The sequence below is a fragment of the Heterocephalus glaber genome, unplaced genomic scaffold (assembly GCF_053883595.1).
Source record: "Heterocephalus glaber isolate CG9 unplaced genomic scaffold, H.glaber_assembly_v1.0 deba00001555, whole genome shotgun sequence".
In the NCBI taxonomy this organism is placed as follows: Eukaryota; Metazoa; Chordata; class Mammalia; order Rodentia; family Bathyergidae; genus Heterocephalus; species Heterocephalus glaber.
Window position 1 is genome coordinate 11,479,189 of NW_028258346.1, and position 25,313 is coordinate 11,504,501.

At 35.3% G+C, this 25,313-nt stretch overlaps 1 protein-coding gene across 6 annotated transcripts in view; it reads right to left on the reverse strand.

Moving 5' to 3' along the window:
• The window catches only part of Csmd3 (CUB and Sushi multiple domains 3), a 1,141,260-nt gene that overhangs the window by 656,989 nt on the left and 458,958 nt on the right, over positions 1 to 25,313 (reverse strand). For all 6 annotated transcript variants that reach the window (XM_087190703.1, XM_087190702.1, XM_087190706.1 and 3 more), the window contains one exon: positions 3,182 to 3,306. In XM_087190703.1, coding sequence (XP_087046829.1) covers positions 3,182 to 3,306 — 125 coding nt within the window. The remainder of the gene's footprint in view (positions 1 to 3,181; positions 3,307 to 25,313) is intronic.

The window sequence follows — 25,313 nt, forward strand, 5'->3', positions numbered from 1 at the left end:
CTAGTAATTTCTAGCAGCAAAACGTATTTTATAAACCATACACATATGTGCCTTGAAAGCAATGAGCAATTAAAGCTATGTATATGTGATTAACTTCTGCCAAAATGATATAAAGCCAGGTGAAATCATATCAACATATGAATCTTGAACGTGCAATTTTATAACTCTCAGTTAATGACTGTTGAATGAACACACACATACATTTTAGATACCACTAACTATATTAGAATCTAAAACAGATAACAATCATATTAATATTCAACAAACATTTCTTGAGATTGGAAGCATTAAAGAGCTCCACTTTGTGCCATTTTGAAAATTAACAAAATAGTGTAAAACATTCTTTCTGCCTTTGAGCCATTATACAATCACATGCATAATTCATTCTTTGTTACCAAAATGAGAACCCTTAAAGAATAAAATGGTTTATACTCTCAATCTTCTTCTTCTTCTTTTTTTTTTGTTTTTTGGTACCGGGGATTGAACTCGGGAACGTGCACTTGCAAGGCAGGCGCCAGAACCACTGAGCTAAATCCCCAGCCCTATACTTTCAATCTTATTGTACAGAGATCTTAAGTTCTATGATCTGGCTCTAACTTTTTAATGTGAGATGTTTTTCCCCCATGTTAACATTAATCTATTTTCTTGAATATATCATCTATTTTAATGTTTTTCTACCAAAAATACACACATCCAATTTATGTAAACAGTGAACTAAGATACTTGGAACATATCATTATGAAGCCATGATGTTCACAACATTGTTGCTTATTGCTATAATTTTATCTTGAGTGGTGAGAACTATGAGAAATCAGTGTAATGCAGTTTATTATTCCATTCAGTGTCAGTATACTGATGACACTGAACAAAACGTAGTATGTGCTTCATAAAGAATATTCAAGATATTTTATGTATCACACCCAGGAAAAAGTGTAATTTCCTTGTGTCACTAGCATGATTGTCTCCTATAGATAATGCTTTTTATATAAATTGGTTGGGCTTCTTTACATGTTTGACAGCTATATTATTTAAATCTAATACTTAAACCATTTAAAGCATTGTTTACATAATTCTATGTAATGTTTAGAATCATATAACTTTTATCTCACCTTTTCATCAACTTGGTTTTATTCATTATTTTAATATTGTTGTCCTATATGTCATCACATAAGCCTTTAAAAAAGGAATGGTGATGAATAAACATCTACATATGACAAGAAACTTTTACTTGAACCTGAGAATTCCCTCTTCTTTCTCACTCTGGGTTGCCTTTGCCAACTAAGTGGAGTGTATCTGTTGCATCCATTTTATCATTTTCTCTCATTTTCTCATCCTTCGCTAATGTTCTGAAATCTGGCTCCTCCTCCCCACTTTATGAAAAGTCTTTTAAAAAGACTGTGCCATTTTCTAGCTATTTGAGTTTGGAAAAGTGACTGGATCACTCTGTGCCTTATGTTCTTCATTTCTAAAATGGAAATAATAATGCCTTTATTGGTTTATTTTGAGGCTTAAATGAGACAAAGTATATGAGATGATTAGCATAATGCCTGGCACACAGGAAGTGTTTCAAAACTGGTGCCAATGACGACAATGTTGTAGTAACTGTGGATATTTTCCCACATAACTCCATTTTCAGTTCTTTCATGTTTTTTAACAGCACAAGGCTTTTCTACTCATACACACTTGAGCATCATGTTTGTCTCCCTGTCACTTTCTCCTTCTATATCCAGCCAGTCGTGAAATACTGTGTCTTTTCCATTTATAGCAGCTCTCAGATCTGCCCCTTCTGTACTTCCCTGACATCATTCTCATCCTGTCTTTGAAGATTCTGCAGGGTCTGGTGACTCAGTGAAATATTCGAGGGAGAAGAAGAGCTGAGGAATTTGAGGACTAAGACACCAAAAATGATGAATGTCATTATTAAAAGTAACCACAACAACACAATCAGCAACTAGGAATGCCAGCAAGTTAGTTTTAAAATACAGCTTCATGAAGTTTAAGAAGGAAGACCCTCATGTAATACATAAGAATGTATTTTATTTGAAGAAATGTGGTGGGAGTGGAAGCAAGGACAAAGGAGAGGGCACAGAGAGAAGGCTTTCATGGTTAGCAAGTCAAATTTCAAAAAGTGAAAAATGAGCAAATGGAGCAGATGGCAAAGAGGCAGTCAGAAGGTGGGAGCGGGTGTAACAACACAGAAGCCAAGAAAAGGTGTAACACCATTCAATTCTATTCATACCTTGTCTCAATGAAGTCATAATTATTTTGATGCTCTGTCACAAGTCAATGACTGATCTCTAAATTTGAGATATAGCTTTTAACTCTACTGGCAGGCATTACAAGTCCTTGCTAATGGGAATGAACCTGTTCTCAATGCATCTTCTTGCAAACCTTGATGCTTATGTCTAATAAACTTGGTATATTAGTTTTTTTAAAGCTGACCATGACAGTATTGATACTATAAGGAATTACTGTGGCTCATCATCAGTTATTGTTCTTTTACTGAGAATCATTAATAGAATTCAGCACCAGGTAAAGTGTATACATTTCAATATTTGAACTCCTATTTACAAATTCAAAGGTACCTTAAGCTGGTAATTTTAGTTTTTTCCTGGTTCCTCACTCAAGGAATTAAAACTTCTTTAATAACATTTTCTTCTTTAATAACATTTTTATCTCCGTTTAACCTTTCCCTGAGTCAGTTTTTTGCATTGCATACTCATGCTTGATCTACAATTACTTGTAGTATGTGAAGCCAGAGAACTCATTGGCTTCTCTTAGTTTAACTAATTATGGAAGCTGAGTTTCACTTCTAACTGCTACCAGCATTACCTTATGAACACATACATAATTAAAATGACAGATTGTATGAGTAGAGGTGGAAATATGGTTAGAAATCCATATCAGTATTTCTAAAGGGAGGGTAATCGTGATTTTTGTTTTAAAAGACCAGAAACATTTCCAATGTCTTACACTTTGTTGCATGACTATTAGATCAGACATTTCTTGGGCACCCAACAGAGCAGTTTACAGATTTTCAATAAATATTGTTCAATACATGTGTTAAGTGACTCATGAAGATACCAGCTCATAGATTTAACTTACATTTACACTCAATAAACAAACTTAAAACTATTACAATGTGGTCAGACAGCATTTTTACTTTAAAACTTTTCTTTACCTTTGCATACTGGCCTGTGGTCACTCCATGCAGCAAAGACTTCAGCTATTCTCTGGCAGGTTATGCTCTTTGCTCCCTGTAGAACATAATCTTCATCACAAGAGAACTGAACAGTGGATCCAAGGCTAAAATTGAAAAAAAAGGATGTAAAATATGATTAGAAAATACAATGATCAGGCTCCTTTTCTTCTTGCAATATCAAAGAGGTAAACTATGTACCATGGTGAGAAAAAGTTCCTGGGAAAGCAAAACACCAACATATGACTTGTACACAACCTAACTTTAATCCCAGTTTTGGTTACATGTTATTATCACAGTGCTTCTGTCGAATGTATTTATGTGTGGAGCTATTCAGACATGGTCTTTGAATATCCACGTGTACCTATAAATATATATCTTATTAAGGATTGCACAGCTATGTTGAGTATTTTTTTTATAAAGCTAATGCCACATTTGGTCATTTAAAATTCACTCACAATTTACTATTTAACCTCCTGTAATTTAGATTATATAACCTATTACAATTTAGATTTATTTCTCCTACAAGTTGCTAAAGTTACCATATTAAAAATCCTGAATGCCAAGGGTAATGGAGGCTTTTCTGAATGAAAAATTCACCATGCACTTTCTTTCTTTAAATCCTTAAATAATAATCCATCACCAGAAAGAAAAAGAAACAAAGAAGGAAGGAAGAAAGAAAGGAAGGAAGGAAAGAAAGAAAAAGAAAGGAAGGAAGGAAGGAAAAGGAAGGAAGGAAGGAAGGAAGGAAGGAAGGCAGGCGGACAGAATATGTTTTTTAATGTGCTCTCTGGTGTAAGATGACAAGAGACCTGGCAGAAAGGGTGGTGTGTCAAAGCACACTGGCTTTAGCACAAGGACAAGTCTCTAGAATCTAGTCTTTTTCTGGAGCCATAATTTTTTAGTCTCTTACTCTCATTTTAAAGAGTGGCTTCACTTCAAAAATTAAATATCATCAGAAAAGTGTAAAAAATCAAAGTGAGCAGGAGAATAAATTATCTTGAATGAAATGTCCACATAACCAAACCAGAAAAAACAAACAAACAAACAAAAAAAAGATTTGTCTTAGGATCTGGGACTTCTTAATGACTTTTTTTTATTTTGACTACCTTGTGGCATATTAAACCTTACATATTTTCATAGTGGTTAACTCTCTGTCCTTTTTATCTGCCCCATCTTAGAAAATGGAAAAATCTTTTTTTTTCCAAGTTGCCAGAGATGAAAACATTGGAGTTATTTAAACAAAATTTTTGAACAGAGAAAATTTTATTCACCGTGTACATCACAAGGCTCTGCAGTATGGCTCTGCACTATGCAGTAGGCTCTGCACTGTGGAATGGTGAACCCTAGCCAATTAACATACATGTAGCACCATGCAGTTATGTCGACATTTTTTCTCTCAACATTTCTTATCTATCCCACCAAGTAAATCCTGTTGGCAACACTTCCGAAAACCAAAACACTTCCAGACTGTAGCATTTGTCACCCTTACACTGTCGCTATCCTTATCTGAGCCAATATTATTTCTGATCTGTACTACTGTCATAATCCATTTTATTGTGGTCTTAGTTTTTTTTGTCTCTCTTCTTGGCTCTTTGTTTTCTATTCTTAAATCATTCAGAGCAATTTTTTTGAAAAATAGATTAAATAATTTGAGCCATTCCTATACTGAAATCTTCAAATAGTTCCTTGTTTTTCTCAGAATAAACAGAGTGCTCTTATCATCATCTATATAATCTGGCACCTGCCAATTTTCTTCTGTTTTGTTTCATTTTTTATTTTAAAAAATTTATTATAATATAAGAGACAGTGCAATTAAGTCCCCCTTGAAAGGCTTCCCCTCGCTTCAAGCAAACATAACCCATTGTTCTTGTCATATTGTTTTTAAAACGTTTTTATTAGTATGCTTGTGATGCATAATGAATACGTTCACCATGGGCTGTGGGTGCATACCCACATGGCATCTCCAGCCCGTTGCTTCTCCTTCCACCCGCTGTCCATCTCCCTATTCTCAGACCATCCTTCCTCATCTCCTCAAACGCCATCAGTCTACTCATTTTCAGAGCACAATTTCCATTCCTACAGCCTCCCTCTCTATTCTTTCATCACTTTCCTTCCCACTCTAACTTGATCATATTAACTATGCATGTGCCTCGGGGTCTTTACGTCTGCTGTTATTTTGACCTGGAAAACCCTTTGTTCAGGAGTGCATATGTCTCCGTTTCCGAAGTTCTCTCATGTCATCTTAGTCATAAGTCCCTCCTTGACCATTATGTATAAAATGGCTAATTCCAATACATAGCTTCCACAATTTCTCTTAATATACGCTATCAGATGCATCATACATAATTATCTATATATTGTCTTTCTCATCTCACTAGAAAAATTTCAGGTACTTATCTCTTTTGTTTTCTGACCTGTGAAACAATTCTTAGACTACAGTATGTTCTTAAATACATAGACGGACAGATACCCTCCTCCCTGAAAAATAACACCTAGCCAGAAAATAATCAGCCTTGAAAGTCAGAAATCAAAACTGCCAGCTCCAATAAGCCTGTCCTTGCCTCACCTGCCTTCATTGTTCTCTCGTGTAGTAGCTACTCTGTAAGGCAGGTAAGGCGAGGGTGCGCTCATTGGGTCTGGCATTTTTGATCTCTAGTTTTCAAGCCTGTTTTTCCAGCTAACTCTTGTTTTTGAGAAAACATGGTAAATAGCAATTTTAGATAGCAATTCTGTCTATTGGTAGATAGCAATAATACAAATATATTGTTTACTATTATCTATCTACGATACTTGAATGCATTCAATTATATTCATTTCCCTCTAATTGACAAAATATTCAGTGGTCAGGATACTCAAGGCTATTTTCTTATAATCCATAAGCACTCACCTTCTATCATCTGATGTAATTTCTGTATTCCAGAAATAGAAATTCAAATAATATGATTAGAATACTAAAGGAAGTGGAGAGATATAGAAAATTGATTCAAGAAAGCAGTTAGGATTTAGGCAAATTAGTTACAACTTTATAGACCATGGTAAGGGGATTTTGACCTTTATTCTAAGAAACGTGGGCAGCTACTCTAGGGCTGTAGGCTAGTAAATGACACGATACTTTATGTCTTAAAGTGAGGCCACTGGCTGCTGGGTGAGGAACACATTTGAGGGGGCAAAAGGGGAAGGAAGAAGTTCGTTAGAGGAACCCCTCCAGTAATCTGAGCTTCCATGGAAATGATATGCTGGCAATTCCTATCAGGAAGATGGTGACCAGAAGCAAATGATGATAAAATACTGGGGAAAAGGAAGACCCACTATAGGTCCTGGGACAGGAATGACCTCACTACTATTTCTCATAACTTAATGAATCAACAATCTGTTGAGGTCACTGTATTTGTCATAGCTTAGCATGATATTCTCATTTTAACCAGAATCCCCTGGTTATAAGAGGTAAATGGCATTGTATACAGCTGTTTGAATTTGTTTTGTTGGATTACAGCAAATTAGTTTATTCTATTTGGAGACAGGCAATTGGTAATATCAAGCACCTAACTGCTTTGCAACTATGCCAAAGACTACCAGTGATGATCGCTTAAGTTTCTATAACCCCTTTCCCAGATTAACAACTCCGGCTTTTTTCTCCAGTTAATACATCAGAGAAAGCAATTTAGATGTAGAATGCAGTAGAATAGTAGATAACCATTTAAAATACAGAGTCACGGAGATCTTTCACATCCCAACTCTGCCCTCAACAAGCTTTTTGAAAGTAACAATCTCTATAAACTTCAGCTTCCTCTCCCGCTGTGACAATATAATGATAAATAATACATTGCCTAACCCATAACAGGCACGCAATTATTTCCCTCAATTGAGTTAAAATGAGATTCTGATACTCTGAGGGTTCTCATAGTTCTGAACTTTTTAAGTCATTTTGAGTATCTCTGTATTGCTTTGCTTTGTCTTGACTTTAAAATTTCATTCTCATAATTTATGCCTAAATTTCAGTGAGAGAAACTTATTTTTCTCCATTGGTTGGTTTGTATCCTCCAAATGTTATTGTCTCCCATATTTTCCCTGGTACACACCCTATATTACATGCATCATTAAAATGTATACTGCCCTGGGAATTTCAGTCTTCCTCATTTTAAGGCAAGATAGAATAAACAAAGATAAGTAGACAGGAAAGAAGGAAATTGTAGCTGTAATGTATAGTCAAAGTTATCCAGGGTAACCCATAAACTGATTCTCTAGGCTTTTTTTTTTCCTAGGCCTATCACTCCCAAATTCTTAAGAATCTTAGATACTAAAAGTCCATAAATTAATCTAATTGATAAAGTAAAGGGTAACAAACTGATACAAAGATAAAGAAGCAAATGTAAATAATTTAAAGAATGTCATAGGCAAAACATCTTAGATCTTCCCTCTTAAAGGACACCTCCAAAAACTATATGGACCCTAATTCTAGATCATAATGTATCTCACCCTTAGGCACCCACAGTCATTTCTGAGTGGGAACTCCTGTACCCCAATACATCTAGCAATAACTCTCAGGGATATATCCTGAAATTCTTGTAGTTGAGGTGCTCATCTCTTATGAGGGACCTCCTTAGAAGCCAGCCTGATAGCAATTTTACCTTGGCATCATTAAGACTTGGTTCTAATTTTATGTTACCCATGAAACTTTTTCTGATTCCTCACATTAGAATTAAATGGTTTCTTCATGTGCATAGCAAGCCAATTCCCCTGGCAGAATATTTCTACAATGATTTGGGGGTCTGGATTAAGCATTAAGAGTGAGGAATAGTGTTCTGTTAAAGAAGATAGGAAGAAGTGAGCCTTCTTATATCAGCAGATATGAGAAACAATTTACATTAGATTAACTTATTTTATGCCATTGAAAAGCATCATATATGACATTTTTGAACACATGACCCATACTTGGCCTCTGATTTAGAAGATTTTCTGCTGCTCTGTTCTTTAAAGGACCTGTCTATGTCATGGGGATAAAATAACTGAAGTGAAGAGTTATCAGTTTCTTGAAGTAGAATGCCAAATGTTTTAGAAAAATCTATTCTTGGCTATTTTTCCTGATTTTGTACCATTCATTATTTCTTTTCTGTCTTGAGTATTCAACATATCATTTTCAGCTAGAAGTAAAAGTGATACTATTAACCTAGTTATTTGTAAGCTGTAAAATTATATTTAATACAATATGCACAGTGTACAATAAAAATATTATTTTCAAAATGTGTTGACTCTAAACTGGTAACTCCTCTAGATATTTTAAAGAATTTTTAATTCTTATAACAATTTAAAAGAATTTAAAAGAGATTGGAAATAAAGGCAATTGTCTGTTTCTTTGTATTTCTGATTTTATCTCCTTTATAAAATCAGTATCATGGCAGCTTGGAGCCCCACCTTCATCCAGTGCTCCGCTTAGTTGTGCGGGCACCTGAAAGGCCAAATTCCATCCCCCCATCTCCCTTCCAGCTCTTCTGCTACCTGGTCCCACACTACAGAGGCACAGGGGATTATACTTCATATAGTTAAATGTGATAGATTAACAACTACCACAAATTGTCATTTTCTAAGCTGTGCTTGATGCTATGGTATTTCTGATTTTAACATTTGGCCTAACATGTTGTGATTGATCTAATCAGTTTTCTTGTTCCTGGTATAAGGAAAATAAAATAGCCTCAGAGTCATTAGAGTCTCAAAACCTAAACACAAGCCATATCTGGAAGACACTTCTGAAAAGGAATCATTCCACAAGGGTTTTAAACACAAGCAACAAAGATACCTGCATTAAGCAATTTTGAAAAATCAACCCAGGAATTAAACCAAGGACAGTACCAAAAACAAAAATGAGAAGACATTTAAACAAGTCACAAACTCAAACTTCCATCCTCCAAAAGGCAAATTCGGGGGAAATGAGGTGGAAAAGTCAAATAAGCAACCACTTGGACACCCTGAAATGATAGCACAGGAAGTAACAAACCAGATACATGAGGCTCTAGAAAAATTCAAAGCAGAAATAATCTCCCAGATAAATACAGACATGGTGAGCAGAGTGAAAGACATGATTAGAGGCTCTAGAGCAGAAACAGACAAAGAAATTAGATGAGATCAGAAACATGCTGGAAGCCATGAATGCCCAGCATAAGAAAGAAATGGAAACCATTATCACCCAACATAAAAAAGAAATGGAATCCATGAAACAGATTCAAACAGATATTCAGGAGATCAAAAACTCCACTGAAAACATGCAGAGCGGACTAAGAGAATCTGAAAACAGAATATCATATATAGAAGACAGGATTGCAGTTAAGGACCATGAAAACAGAGATTTCTTAAAGATAGTAAGGGACCATGAGAAATCAATCCAACAGCTGCTAGATGATGCAAAGAAGAATAACATAAGACTGATAGGAGTCCATGAAAAAACAGGAGAAAGTACAATTGACATAAAAAATCTGTTCACGGAAGTAACAGTAGAAAACTTCCCAGACAGAGGTGGAGAATTGGACACACAGATAAATGAGGCATATAGAACTCCATCCCGCCACGATCAAAAAAAATCTAACCTAGGGCCGGGGATTTAGCTCAGCGGTTTCGCTGCCTGCTGCGCAAGCACAAGGACCCGAGTTCGATCCCCAGTACCAAAAAAAAAAAAAAAAATCTACACCTAGACATATAATAGTCAAGATCCCAGAAGCCCAACAGAAGAACAAAATTCTACTGGCAGTGAAAGAAAAGAAACAAATCACCTACAAAGGAAAGCCCATCAGAATCACGACAGATTTCTCAACACAAACCCTCAAATTAAGGAGAGCCTGGAGTGAAGTATTTCAAGCCCTAAAAGAAAATAACTTCCAACCTAGACTGTTGTATCTGGCAAAATTATCTTTCAAAATCGATGGGGAAATTAGATACTTTCACGACAAAGAACACTTGAGAAATTTCAAGAACACCAAACCAGCACTCCTAACAGTTTTATGCAACACCTTAAAAAAGACAATGAAGGTCACAACTCCATGAGGGCCAACAGAGAGAAGACACCACACAAGGGAAGGCACTAAAGGGAAAGGGGGAAAAATAAGAAAAGAGCCAACAACAAGAAAACATCATGGTGAGAATGAGTCAATATCTCTCAATTATAACTATCAATGTTAATGGCCTCAATTCACCAATCAAAAGAAACAGACTGACAGAATGGATTAAGAAGCAAACCCCAGCAATATGCTGTATATAAGAAACACACCTACCTCAAAAGGAAATTCATAGACTGAAAGCAAAAGGATGGAAAACAGTTTTCCATGCCACAGGAACCCAGGAAAAAGCAAGGGTAGCAATCTTATTTGCAGGCAGAGTAGATTTCAAACCAAAACTAATTAAGAGAGAAAAAGATAGTCACTACATCCTTGTGAAGGGAACAATCCAAGAGGAAGAGATGACAATCCTAAATATTTATATACCAAATACAAATACCCCAACTATACAAAACAAATATTAATACACATGCAAAACCAAATACACAATAACACAATTGTAGTGGGGAACCCCAACACCCCTCTATCACAAATAAACAGATCATCTAGGAAAAAAATTAACAATGAAATTCTAGAACTGAACCAAGCTATTGAACAAATGGATTTAAGAGATGTTTATGGTGTTCCACCCCACAAAATCATAATACACATTCTTTTCAGCTGCACATGGCTCATTCTCCAAAATAGATCGCATGCTAGCTCATAGGGCAAATCTAAGTAAATGTAAAAGAATTCAAGTTATCTCCTGTATATTATCAGACCATAGGGCAATACAATTGGAGATCAATAACATAAGAAACTGCAAAACACCCAGAAACACATGGAAATTGAATAACACTCTCCTGAACAACCAATGGGTCACAGAGGAAATTAAAGAACAAATTAGACAGTTTCTAAAAGTAAATGGTAATGCCAGTACAACATACAGGAATCTGTGGGACACAATGAAAGCAGTTCTGCATGGGAAATTCATAGCAGTGAATGCCCATATTAGGACAACAGAGAGAACTCAGTTAAATAACTTAATGCAGAACCTCAAGCTCCTAAAAAAAGAAGAGCATAACAAACCCAAAGCTCATACAAGAAAGGAAATTATAAAGATCTGAGCAGAAAACAGTGCAATGGAGACTAAGAGAATGATACAAAAAAACCCAATGAATTGAAGAGCTGGTTTTCTGAAAGAATAAATAAAATTGATAAACCTTTAGCCAACCTTATCAAAAAAAGGAAAGAAATGGCACAAATACATGCAATTAAGAATAAAAAAGTTGAAGCCACAACAGATCCAGCAGAAATTCAGAGGCTCATCAATACCTACTTTGAGAACCTGTACTCTAATAAAATGGAAAACACAGAAGAAATGGGCAGATTCCTAGATAGATACAAATTGCCAAAGTTAAATGAAGAAGATATAGAAATTCTAAACACCCCAATTACAATGAGTGAAATACAAAATGTAATAAAAAATTTACCAACAAAAAAAGCCCAGGTTCTGATGGGTTCACTGCTGAATTCTACAAGACATTTAAAGAAGAACTATCGCCATTACTCTTTAAACTTGTCAAGGAAATTGAAAGGGAATTAAGCCTTCCAAACTCTTTCCTGGAAGCAAGTGTTACTTTGATTCCAAAACCAGGGAAAGACCCAACCCAAAAAGAGAACTACAGACCAATCTCCCTAATGAACATAGATTCAAAAATCCTCAACAAGATACTGGTAAACAATACAGAGGGTCATCAAGAAGATCATACACCCTGACCAAGTCAGATTTATCCCAGGGATGCAAGGAAGGCTCAGCATCCATAAATCAATAACTGTAATATAGTATACTAACAGAATCAAGGACAAAAACCACAAGATCATCTCAATAGATGTAGAAAAGTCATTTGACAAAATCCAGCACCCATTCATGATAAAAACGCTACAGAAAATTGGAATAAAAGGTCTTTATCTCAACCCGATTAAGGCTATCTATGAAAAACCAACAGCCAACATCATACTAAATGGTCAAAAACTGAAAACTTTCATGCTAAAATCAGGAACAAGACAAGGATGCCCACTATCACCATTCCTGTTCAATATTGTTCTGGAAACATTAGCCATAGCAATTAGACAACAGAAAGAAAGAAAAGGAATAAAGATAGGAAAGGAAGAATTTAAACTGTCATTATTTGCTGATATGATACTTCACATAGAAGATCCAAAAAACTCGGTCAAAAGCCTTCTAGACCTAATTGACAGATTCAGTAGAGTAGCTGAATAGAAGGTCAACACTCAAAAAACAACACCCTTCTTATACACAAATAGCAGACCCATTGAGAGAGAAATTCAGGAAATAATTTCTTTCACAATAGCATCTAAAAAATGAAATATTTAGGAATCAACCTAACAAAGGATGCTAAAGACCTCTACACTGAAAACTACAGCACACTGAAGAAGGAGATCGAAGAGGATATAAGAAAATGGAAAGATATCCCTTGTTCCTCAGTAGGAAGAATTAATATAGTGAAAATGACCATACTTCCAAAACTACTATATAGATTTAATGCAATACCTATTGAAATTCCTACAATATATTTCACAGAACTAGAGAAAACAATCCAAAAATTCATTTGGAAGCAGAAGAAACCTAGAATAGCAAAAGCAGTTCTGGGCAACAGAGACATGGCTGAAGGTATCACAATCCCCAACTTGAAACTACACTACAAAGCTACTGTGATAAAAACAGCATGGTACTGGCAAAGAAACAGACCCAAAGATCAGTGGAATAGATTAGAAGATGCAGAAACAACTCCAGACATACTCAGCCACCTCATCTTTGACAAAGGAGCCAATCACCCTCATTGGAGAAACTGGATTTCAACCTGCCAAAGATTAAAACTAGACCCATACCTATCACCATGCACTAAACTAAGATTGAACTGGATTAAAGAGCTAAATATCAAGACAGAAACAGTAATCTTGCTGGAAGATAAGTTAGGTAGAACTCTCAATGACATTGACATAGGAAAAGACTTTATGAACAAAGCTCCAGTAGCACGGGAGCTAACACAAAGAATCAACAACTGGTATCTCATCTTATTAAAAAGCTTCTGCACTGCAAGAGAAACTACCAACAGAGCTAAGAGACAACCTACAATATGGGAAGAAATTTTTAGCAGCTGTATCTCAGACAAAGGTCTACTATCTAGAATATATAAAGAATTGAAAAAAATCAGACCCCCCAAATTCAAAGACCCAATTCAAAAATGGGCATCTGAAATGAACAGACGTTTCTCAGACAAAGAAGTAAAAACAGCAAAGAAATATATGAAAAAATGTTCAACATCACTGGTCATTCGGGAGATGCAGATGAAAACAACAATGAGATTCCACCTTAACCCACAAAGAATGGCTGCTATCAAGAAATCAACCAATAACAAATGCTGGCAGAGGTGTGGAGAGAAAGGAACCCTTCTCCATTGTTGGTGGGAGTGCAGACTGGTGCAACCACTGTGGAAATCCATATGGAGATACCTCAAAGAACTAGGAGTAGAGGTTCCATTTGACTCAGCTATTCCCCTACTGGGGATCTTCCCCAAAGAATTAAAAGAATCATGCCACAGCGATATATGTGCACCTATGTTCACAGCAGCACAGTTTGTAATAGCTAAGGTTTGAAAACAGTCCAAGTGCCCATCAACTGGAAACTGGATAAAGAAGATGTGTTTTTTTAATAAAATGAGTACTACTCAGCCATAAAGAACGAGAAGCTAGAGTCATGTATAGCTAAATGGATGCATATTGAGGCCATACTCTTAAGTGAAATAAATAGGACACACATATGTAAATACCGAATAGTATCTCTAGTGTGAGAAACTGAAAGTGTAAATAAGAATGAAAACGATTAAAACAAATAATTGATAGTTTGAAATAGGAAAAGATCCAAAGGTGGAGGGGTGGCGGGAGGGGAAGGGGAAAGGGAAGAAAGGAAAGGAAAAATTATGAGAAAGAAAAAAAAAAAAGAAACAAGTCTATGTAAATAGGCAAGGGTGGTGGGGGTGAAGGGGACATAGATAATGGAAAAAATATAAGAACCAAGATACATCATGTGCAGGTACAAACACCCAATGATAAATATAAATATACTGTATACCTAAAATGTATCAATTAATATATAAATAAAAAAATCAGTATCATCTCTTTTAGAGGTAATGACAATGGAACCAAAACTATACCATCATTCACACATCTTTTTATTTTAGTCTTCTTATCTACTGCTTTGTTTGCATTGTTGGTTATGACCAGCCTGGATATTGTTCCCAGGCATTTTGTTGTAAAATATTCAAGATCTCTCATTACCTCAATGAATATTCAAAACAACTATTCACCCTATTACTATTCCCAAACCTGGCCTTTTGTACACAATTTCAAATATACCAGTAAAGTGATGTTGCTACCTTCCCAGACCCTCCAATATTCTTCTTCATTTCTACCGAAATTCTATCAGCAGAAGGAAGTTAATGTTATGGTTTTATTTCTAGCATTTATAGATGTCTATGAAACATAAAATGATATGTTGAAAATGGAACACTTCCAAAGGGGGCAACACCTTTTACAGGATCAGATCTTTTGCAAAGGAACACAAAAGCACTGGAAAATCAATTAGTTATGTAGATTTTTATATGAGAATGCATCCTAATTATTTAAGTAGCTAATTAAACTAAAAGAGGAGCCATAGATAAAAGAGTGAAAATCCTATACCTTCACAGAATAGAGAATTATTACCTTATGATATAATTTCCTATAACTTTCCTCCAAAATTAACAGTAGCAGGTTCCTCATCTCAGAATCCTCAAAAATTCTTGCTATCACACCTGATAAAGTTTTAACATCTTAATTTTAGTAGAACTGTGAGAACAAATGACAACTAAAGTCTTTATTTTCACTTTTATCTTTCTGTTTTGGGAAGCTCTAAAAGAATTCCTTATCACCACTTGTTCCATGTGATTTTTAAGATTTGTTTTACCTTAAACATGTCATTCAGGAGATCAGATTTTGTTTCTTGATTAATTATATTTTATGCAGACCTTTAGTCATAGATAAGCACAGTGCTTTAATACAATTGGTGAAGTACTATACAGACCCATTCCATGTTATAAAATAAAAGAAAGGCAAATAGTATGAGAATGATGGAAAAAGAAAAAAATTAGTAAATAGTATTTCTGATGATTACTAAAACGTATAAGGAAGTAATGTGATAACATTCTGTAAACTCAAAATATAAGCACACTTAAGTGATGAAGTACAATTTATTTAAAAAGCTTACACAAATTATTTTCTGTGATGTATATATTTTTAAATTAAGGAGTTAAATTATGTGTATATATATCTCAGTAGCATTAATTGGAAAGATATAATATGAATGCCATCTTTTTTGTTGCTATAACCTTAAAAAGTAAATCAGTTAATGGGATTAGAATCAGCTTATATAATCCGTGCAAATCAACCTATAAAGTGAAATTAGTGCAAAAATTCTAGTCCTAAAAATAGTTAAACTAGTAAAATTTAGTAAACCTTTTAATTCTTGTCACCATTCCAAAGTGAGGTTTTTCAGTTGTGATTTGCTATTTTATAACATTTGCTTCACATAAACAAGTCACAGAATAGACAATGTTAACATCATGTCCTTAGTACATTAACTCCAACTATACCCATTGCCTCTCCAATACCCTCCCTTCAACCTTCAAATTCCTATAAGATAGCAATGAACTAACAAATGCAATGAGGCTATTTCCATTTGTCTTTAATTTTTAAAAGGTTAATTTATCATTAAACTCTGCTATTTTATTATGAGTAGCTCATTGATTTTAAAAAAGAAAACTTCCAAAATGACTCACTTTGTGTTTAAGAATAGCTGTCAAGAATAAACCAACTGAAGTTAAGCTTTAAATAGTTAACATCAAATCTACCTCAGAGTAAAAAAAATTCTTAAAGCATATATGAAATAAGCCTTACGATATATGTGATTAATAAAGTGATTTATTTCAAAGAATAAATGTTTAAAATAATACTAAAAATTAATATCTGAATAGGGCATTCTAGTTTACAAAGCATTTTCCTGTATGAAATCTCCTTTGATCTCTTCCTGGAGCTGTTATCAGTCAATGTCCATTGTTCCTTCATTAAAGCAACAAAAATATGCAAGAGTAAACTCAAAAAGTACTTTGTGAGCAACACTTAAAGTGTAAAAACTGATGCACAAATCTAGTCCCTCACTGTGAACTGCTCAATGTTTCACAGATTGGAAGGACCAATAAGATTGAACACTGACTGCTCATGTTTAATATTTGCGTCACAAATCTTATATCGACATTCTGACATGAGTATTAAATTACTGTATGCGTCACTAATGCAAATTTGGCATATTAAGTTCCTATTGTCATACTAAGACTGCAATGTAAAACAAACTCCATTTTTCATATTCAGTTTATCAGCATTATAGCCCATTGAGGAACATTTTGAGTAGATTAAATCTCTGGGTGCATTCTAACTAACATTTCATGAATCAATTTGCTATGTATTAAAGGAAAATCTGTCAAAAGAAATATACATTGAACACTTCATCATGATATAATGTTACTGTGGCTCCTTTAATGAATACAAAGTATCTGTTGTAGAAGTTAGGGGTGTTTAACTTTGAAGTCCTTCTCATTTAACTGAATAACTTTACTATAAGGCAGCTCCTCTAATGCAGAGATCATGAAAATTAAATTATCCTGATTAACATTACAATCAATGTTTCCCTTGCACGGAAGGTGTCTTTCTATTAAAAAGAGAAATTAAAATTAAAAACAAAAAAAGGTTTAATTAATGTTGGGCAAATCTCAGTATCAGCTTTCTGAAATTAATCAGGTGAGTGGCCTCCTAGGAGCCAGACTCTACCCATACAAGTTGCCCTTAGCATGAAGCCCAGCATTCAACCCATTCCACCATCAAAAAAGGTATAGAGGGGTTTTAAGGAGTGAACAGTAACCTGGAGTGGACCTGGGAAGGTTTTTTTCTCTAGTTATACAATTCAGAAAGTTTTTATCAATAGATATTTTACTAAGATATAAATAGTGTAAAATAATATCAAATGATCTATGGTGATAAAGAATATCTCTGTAATTCAGAATTAGGCTATGGATTCTCTTAACATTAAAAGATAAATAAATCCCAAGCAGTCTACGTAGATTCAAATTTTTCATTGCAGCTTTGCCAGGTTTGACAATACATTTTACCATGATTGTTCAGGAAAATACATTCAAGTATCTATGTTTCTACCAACTATTACATCAGTTAGAGACTATAATATACAACTGAAGCAAATATAAATAGAGTGTATCACACTCTAATCTTGTAAATCAAATCAAAGTTCCACATAGTGATTTCTGTGCAAGTAGAAATAAGTGAGGAAACTATAACCTTATGTTATTCTTATGTTTTGAAAATTAACTTACAGTTGCAGAAGCCATTGTATTTTATATTTTTTAAAAAATAAAAAAAAATCAGAGTCAAATTAGCAGCCAGTATATCTTACACAATGAATTCCAAAACCATGAGCCACTTAGCGGTAAAGTTGGTTTCTCCTTTGGCAAGAAAGTTTGAACCTAAAGGAGATCTAGAATATGTCACCAGCCTATAGTTAAGGAAAGCAGACCCACAGACAGTAGGCAGGGTTTATATTATAGTCTCTGACAGACATGATACTGGGTAGAGACATACATACTTGAACATGTCTTCCCTAACAATCACAGTAAAATATATTGTCATGGTCCCTCCAGAAACCTCCCAAGTTCTCATTGTTGTGGGGCTCTTCGTGTCTCTCAATGCAATGTCTCAGAGTCCTTCAGGCGGGCATCCAGACCAGTCTCAATGGGACCTGGCGTGTCAGCATAAACTTTCAAGTCTCCGTTCCTCTGTTCTGAGCATCTTTTTAAAATTGCAAAGCTCCCATGCAAAATTGTGCATGTGGCAGAATATTACAAAATGTCCCACAGCAAACATTTCCCAAGAGCTTTGGGAGACTTATGTTAGGTATGAGTTCCTGTTCCTGGTTTCTGCGTCAGCCCTAGGGAAGACCTGTGATCACTCTATAAGCCTTTTTCTTGGCTCCATTCTGCTCAGCCAGCGATTGTTCTAGGGGTGCACAGGTCAAAACTTCATGGCTACTTAAACAGAAATTGGCTAAGACATTTCTTCCTGAAGGAAAATACAAGTCCTTAAAACAAGAAAACTCTGCCTTTTAACCCTTCTCTCTTTGAATGAGGTTGTGTTACCTGGAGGAAGTGAAACTGCTCTGGCTTCCTGGGACAATCAACACAAGACTCAAAACTGATAAGAAAAGAATAAAAGATAAGAACAGAAACAGCAGACAGGCATGGTGGCTCATCCCTATAAACCCAGCACTCTGGGAAGCTGAGGTAGAAGGATCACAAGTTCAAATTTAGCCTGAGAATCTTAGTAATTTAGCAAGACTTTCAAAATGAAAATAAAATTTTAAAAAGTGCAAATGTGCTTCAGGGTGAAGGCCTTGGGTTCACTATCAATCCCCAATACCAAAAAAAGAAAAAAAAATTTAGGCCTGAGCCATAAGGACCATTATGGAACAGCTGAATTGATGCCAAAAAGTAATTCTCCTTGGCTTCTTATTGGAGAAAATAAGCCTTTACTTGTAAAACTTCCACTGAGTACTTCTTTACATGCAATAGTGTAGATAAAAGCCCTTGGAAATCCTTCATTGCCCTTCCTCTTCGTTGTGTTTGAATGACACGGCATTTGCAGAGTGAGGTACAGAGCATGGTGCTGTGCCATGAGTTGGGAATGAGTCCCACTCACTTGCCCACTGGTCACTCTCCTGTTGGGGCTCTCTCTGCTCCCCACTCACTGGTCTAGAGCTCTGTGTCCGGGCACGAGCTCCACATGCTTCCTGAAACTCCTTCCTTCTGCTCTGCCTGTGTACCTCGAATGTTTCGACCAACTCAGGTTGTCATCTCCTCTTGGGAACACTTCCAGTTCTCGTTCCTATAGTTTCAAAAGACTTAATAATCCATTCGTCTGCATGTTAAATATTCTTATAATTGTATTTACCATTATGTTTTAAAATTTTTAATTTCTGTTTTTTTTTCTATGTAGCGACAAAGCGCCTTTTTCTATTTGTGCTTATAACAATCAGTCCAGTGCCTGGCGAATTGTGGGCATTCAATAAATGTTCATTAAATTGAATGACTCGTAAAATCTGTAGACCTAGCCCAATCCTATTATCTACTTTATTCTTCACCTTTAATCCTAACTACCTTGGAAACAGGAATGCAGAAAATAGATCTTCAGGCTACTGAGAAAATAATTTGAAATTTTTATCTAATATGAGATCTTTATAACCCTATAATAAATGTTGTTAAAAGTTCATTTTAGATAATAATGAATAGTTTGAACTCATTATGCCAACTTCAAATATCTTACTTTTGGAAGTGAAGCAAAAATAGTCTTTTTTAAACCAGGCGATATGAGCCTAAGGATAAATAGGTGAAAAGGACAGAACAGCTCTTGTTCCCATGGAGCTTACATTCTTGTGAAAAGACTCAAACCCATCAGGATCCACATGGAAAGCAAATATCACATTAGTTCTTTTCAAGGGAAGAAATTGAATGCCAGAATTTAGATCTAGTTAGGCAACAACAGAGCCAATAAAAGGACAATAAATCAGTCTAAGTGGAATCCAGGGGAGAGATGAAAAATTATTAACAGTCTTGTTCAGCTTGTTATGTTCAAGAGTTGTAGTCATCCAAGGAAGATATATATATATATATATATATATATATATAGAGAGAGAGAGAGAGAGAGAGAGAGAGAGAGAGAGAGAGACTCTTCTGTTTCATACCTTTCATTTTCCTAACAGTGTGAATGCCCAGAGTCAGCAAGAAGCCTGGGAAACTCAGCCTCCGGTGTTTACTCCCTGACTGGCCCATGAGAGCAGAGCGGGGAAAGTCTAGGAATGGTTTTGAAAGCCCTCAGGTCAAGGCTCAGCACAGAGCTAAGAAACAAATGCACAAACACAGAAGTATAAGATGACAAAGTACCTAGTGGAAATGATGAGTCACAGGGAAAGAAGGGGCTGAGTGACCAGACAAGGAATCTCTAGGAAGTACATATTCAACTGGCTTTCTTACTAACAAGAAGGCATTAGTACAGGGGTTTCCCAGAAGGAGCCCCAAGCAGGAAAGAGCTAGAGAGGTTTTAATAACAGTGAGGGGCCGAAAGAGCCAGATCACAGGGGACTGTGGGGAAAGTGATCAAAATGGGTTCAGCAAAGAAAGAGGAGAAAAAGTTCTGCAAAGTTTTTAAAGTGCTGCTTTTATTCTAAGCGTAAAGAGAAAAACTGTTGGAGGTTCTGAAAAGAGAAATGACCTACTTTGATCTGTTTATAAAAGATCACTTTGTCTGTTCTGTGTTGAATTCAACATAGATGACAATAGTAAAAGAGAGTCCGTGTGTGGGGCTGTTTATAGTGGTCTAAGACAGATGACAGAGGCTTGAATTAAGAAAGTCTTAATTGAAATGAATATTGACCTCACAATATTATATTATATTAGCACCAACAATGAATATTCTTGGCAGACTGAATATGAGGGAATGAAATTAAGAGTAGTTACCAACTCTACATAAAGATGTTTTAGAAGGAAAATGCTGCTTCAGACATGTACTTCCTTTCTTCCATTCTACAGTTGTTCCACTGTGATTTTTACAGATCTTTTTCTATTTCTTCCTACCCCACATGTCTTGTCTCTGATCTTCTATGGATCATTTTTATGCCCAAAACAGTCTCTCAGGCTCAGTGCAACACATCTGTAATTCCAGCTACTTTGGAGGCTGAGGCAGGTGGGTTGCCCATTAGAGGCAAAGCTGGCAATTTAATGAGACCTCGACTCAAAGATTAAAAGGGCTGGGGAAGTACTTCAGTGTCACATGGCCCTAAATTCAATCCCTAGTACTGAAGAAAAACAAATCTTATTTCTTAAACATCACTTCCGCTTGTTATCACATTTCCTAGATTTACTCTTATTTTTCTTTCAATATCCATAATACCTGTAATCCATATCATTTTATAACATAATTAAGGGCATATCACTTCTTTGATTTTGTCCAAGTCACACAGAACTTTCAACATAGTAAGAACATTTTTCATTAAGACAATTCACATATACTTGATAAAAGCCATTTCCCTATGGAAATTTACCCAGTATAAGTCTGAGAACACTTTCAAATGTAGTATGGGAAAGGATGACTGATTTGATTTTTTGAATTTGTGTTTAGGTTCTCCTTATCATTGATAGTGACACTAGAAAGGAGTCATTTATTTTTATCAGAATTTATTTTTTTCAAAAAGCTATCATTTGAAAATGCATGCCATAAAATACATGCTTAATCTCATTTTCATAGAATTGGAATTATTTTTCTATTTCCACATTCCACTGGCAGAAATACTTGCATCATCCCCACATGATTTTATTCTTAATGGAATATTTTAATATATTTCTAAATATGTACATTCTGAACTTTGCTTCAGTAAAGGATCACCATGATTAAAATCACTTGTATCCTCAAATTATTACTTTCATTAACTTTTTCATCTTTAATGTTTTACCATATTTCAGTACCTTGCTTTCCCCTCCAGCAATAAAGAGACCATGTGGGTAAAGCACATAGCATGCAAATAAATGCTAAGTTTATCAGAAAAATATGCACAGTTTAAGTACTAGGGCCTGTTATTCATGTTATTTTCCTTTTTTCATTTTTTTTCCTACATAATTTGAGTGTTTCTGTAAGTCATATAACCTAAATATCCTATCAACTTAGATAAAAATACTAGAGTCATTGAAAAATCCATTTTGACTGTTTCTTCTATATATTTATACCATTTAAAAGAGATTAATTTTTATAGGAATTAGTTTTACATGATAATATTGTGCTGAAATGTTTGGGTCCTAAGCATCAATAGGACAATTGTGCTCTCGCTACACGCTGCTTTCAGATCTAAGTAATATGTATTTTAAGAGTCTGCTCGAAGAGGCCAGAGGCTTCTTTCCATGTGGACAATAACCATACAATAAGTCTTAACTGTGTTAACCTAATGAAATAATACTGGAATAAGATGGCTTTTCATGAGAATCTAATAGTTTTGGCCTGGCAATGAAAATAGCATATTTTCCTTCATAGACAGAATAAGTACCAACTGTGGAAATATGACAAACATGCAAGTCAAGTGAGTCAAATGAGGCAAGAGAGTGTGCATAAAATCTACAGGAATGGAAGACGAAGGAAATCCATGTGAAGACTGGATAGGATTCCTACAGGTGAAGCTTAGCAGAATTGTGCCACATGATAGCAGAACCATGTGCTATGTTATAGAGCTGATAAAAGACAGAGGCATTTGGAAGAACAATTTGCCATAAGGAACTGTTAAGTTTCAGGGTTTTTATTTTTTTTAAATTTATGTTTAAAAATACGCACTACACAATTCAAACGATATTTTTTTCTTTAAAAGGCGGGTTTCACATTCTGTAGCACAATATGGTGGAACTGGAAAGATAATGCCAAAAAGCTAGGTTTGGACTGTTTTAAAGAACTTAAATATTAAAATGAAAATGTATAAACGCCAGGAGAAAGAGCACCAAACTGCAAGCCATAAGACCTGGGTTCAAGCACTGCCTTTATCATTGTTAAGCGTGCAAACTTATGTGGCATGTAAAGTTGTTCACTAGTGAAACAAAAGTACTGACACATACAGTATTTTAATAAAAAACAATGGTGTGAAGATATTCTTATCCTATAGTATCATATGTGGCTGTGTAAGATAATTAAGATGATTTCATTGTTTAATGCAGTGAGGTAGGTATGAGAGACAATATATCATTAAAACCACACCACTTGTTTCAGAGGAAAAATTAATTCAATTTTTACATCTTGCAAATAAATACATGGCATGTAGAAGAATGAAAATGAGATAGATCTGAGTGAAACATGGAAAGTCCTGATATGAAGACTTCAGAGGTGATAATATTTCTGAAACAAAAGATACAGAAGAAGAGAACAGTTTTGAAGATAAAATTCTGAGGAATGATTATTTTCAGATAATGAGAGGAGAAAGTTAATTCAAGAAAAGAGGAAAAACTGGTGATCAGAGTGGCGAACTTGAGGAAAGAAGGCATTTCACAGTCATTGGAGTAGAGAAAGGGGTTATGATCATTACAGAATAAATGGCTATATGAAAAACAAAAGAATTAACTTAGAGATGAAGTAACTGGTCAGGAAGGAAGTATCCCAAGTGTAGAGGATTCTTCAGAAAAGTTTACTTGTTAAGTGCGGATAGACAGAATACCTTTGGAAACTTTTGTAAATTAAGGATCTCTGTGCTACCAAGGTATGATTCATAAAGGAGTCTGGTAGCATGCTTTGAAAACTCAGGGTAAGAGAATGGGTGAAGATGAGTCTACATTCAAAAACGTCATGAATTTGTGTTATTATCGTTTCTTTGAAAAGCTATATAATTACTGTTTTCGAATAACTGAATGAGTAGCATGTTCCCTGCTGAGGCATACACCAGCATTTTAATAATCCAAATGAAAATACAAAATGTAGAACCAAAAATACTCTTTAATCTTAAGAGGAGAACAAATTCCTGTCCATGTCTGGTGACATCTCTCTTGCATTTCAAAACTCATCCCTTCCCAAAGAGAAGGCAGGAGATAAAGCCCTTCTTTCAGAAGGAAAATGTGGGCTGGATAAGGATCCTACAAACTGAGCTTTTACAGACATTTGGTTGTAATTTTTTAAAGATATTTAAAATTTTAATATATTTTTCAACATAGAAAATGCTGCCAGATTTTTTATCTCATTGGCAGCATTTCTCTCCTTAAGAACCTGTTGCATTCCATGGCCATTTCAAATTAGAAACAAAGCTTTTAAGACTTCAAAACAGCTTCTGGGACTCTCAGTTTAGAGATTAAAACACCTAATAGTAAGCAAAACAGAACAAGTCAGATACCTTAGTTCCCTGAGGACTTTCTTATAGAGACCCTTAATGAGTACAACAATAGTGATATACCAGAATGTTTATGTTTTGCCAATTGCTGCCTCTAAGTCATTTCCTTTTACAATGAGTTCAAGTTGTGTTACCAGCTCACGTGATCAGAAAAATTAGTGGAAAAAATGCTGAAGGTGCATTTTTCCTGTTTCAATCAATTCAATTCATTAACCTTATCCAACTTCCTTCGTCAGGCATGAATAAATATGAACGATCCTGTATCTGATTCTCAGCTTCTAACACTTAGAAATGTTTTTCAAAGACAAAGTATAGCCTAAGTTTTATAATGAAGCTATGTGTAGTATTATGCAAGTGAGAGGCAGATTCCAGCTGATTGGTAACCATGACCGCTTGTCTGCAAATGTCAACTTCGTTGGATTAAGAAACACCTAGCTGATGAGATGAGCACACTCTTGGGTGTGTCGGGGGAGTGATGGAGGCATGGCGCTGGGTACTATTTATGGTGCCTCGCCTGCTGTTCTCCAGGAGTTCCCATGCTCTGCTCTCTGCCACCATGAACAAAGCAGCTTTGCTCTGCCACACTCTTCTGCCATGGTGTTCCTGACTCGGATCATGGACTGAAACTCACCAAACAATGAGCTAAATTAAATGTCTCCTTCTTTAAGTTATAGGCGCTAGTTAGTATGTCCCAACATAAGAAAAGCTCACTAATACAAGAAAGTAAGAAAAGTCTCAGGAAGGTTTTCAGTGAGGAGTTAGAGAATGTGTAGGATAACATAGGTAAAAATGCTGGGCTGGGACATTTCATGAGAAAGAAAAGAAATAATTAAGTGAAGAAGTCAGGGAAAATCAGATACATTTGATGCAAACAATGTGAATTGTTGCCACACAAAATATGCATGGATCATACACTTTGCAAGATTGGAGGTATTTTGAGGCATTAAAAATGCCAAAATTGAGTGGTCTGTGTATAAACAGTCCTCAGGAATGCTCTGTCAGTATT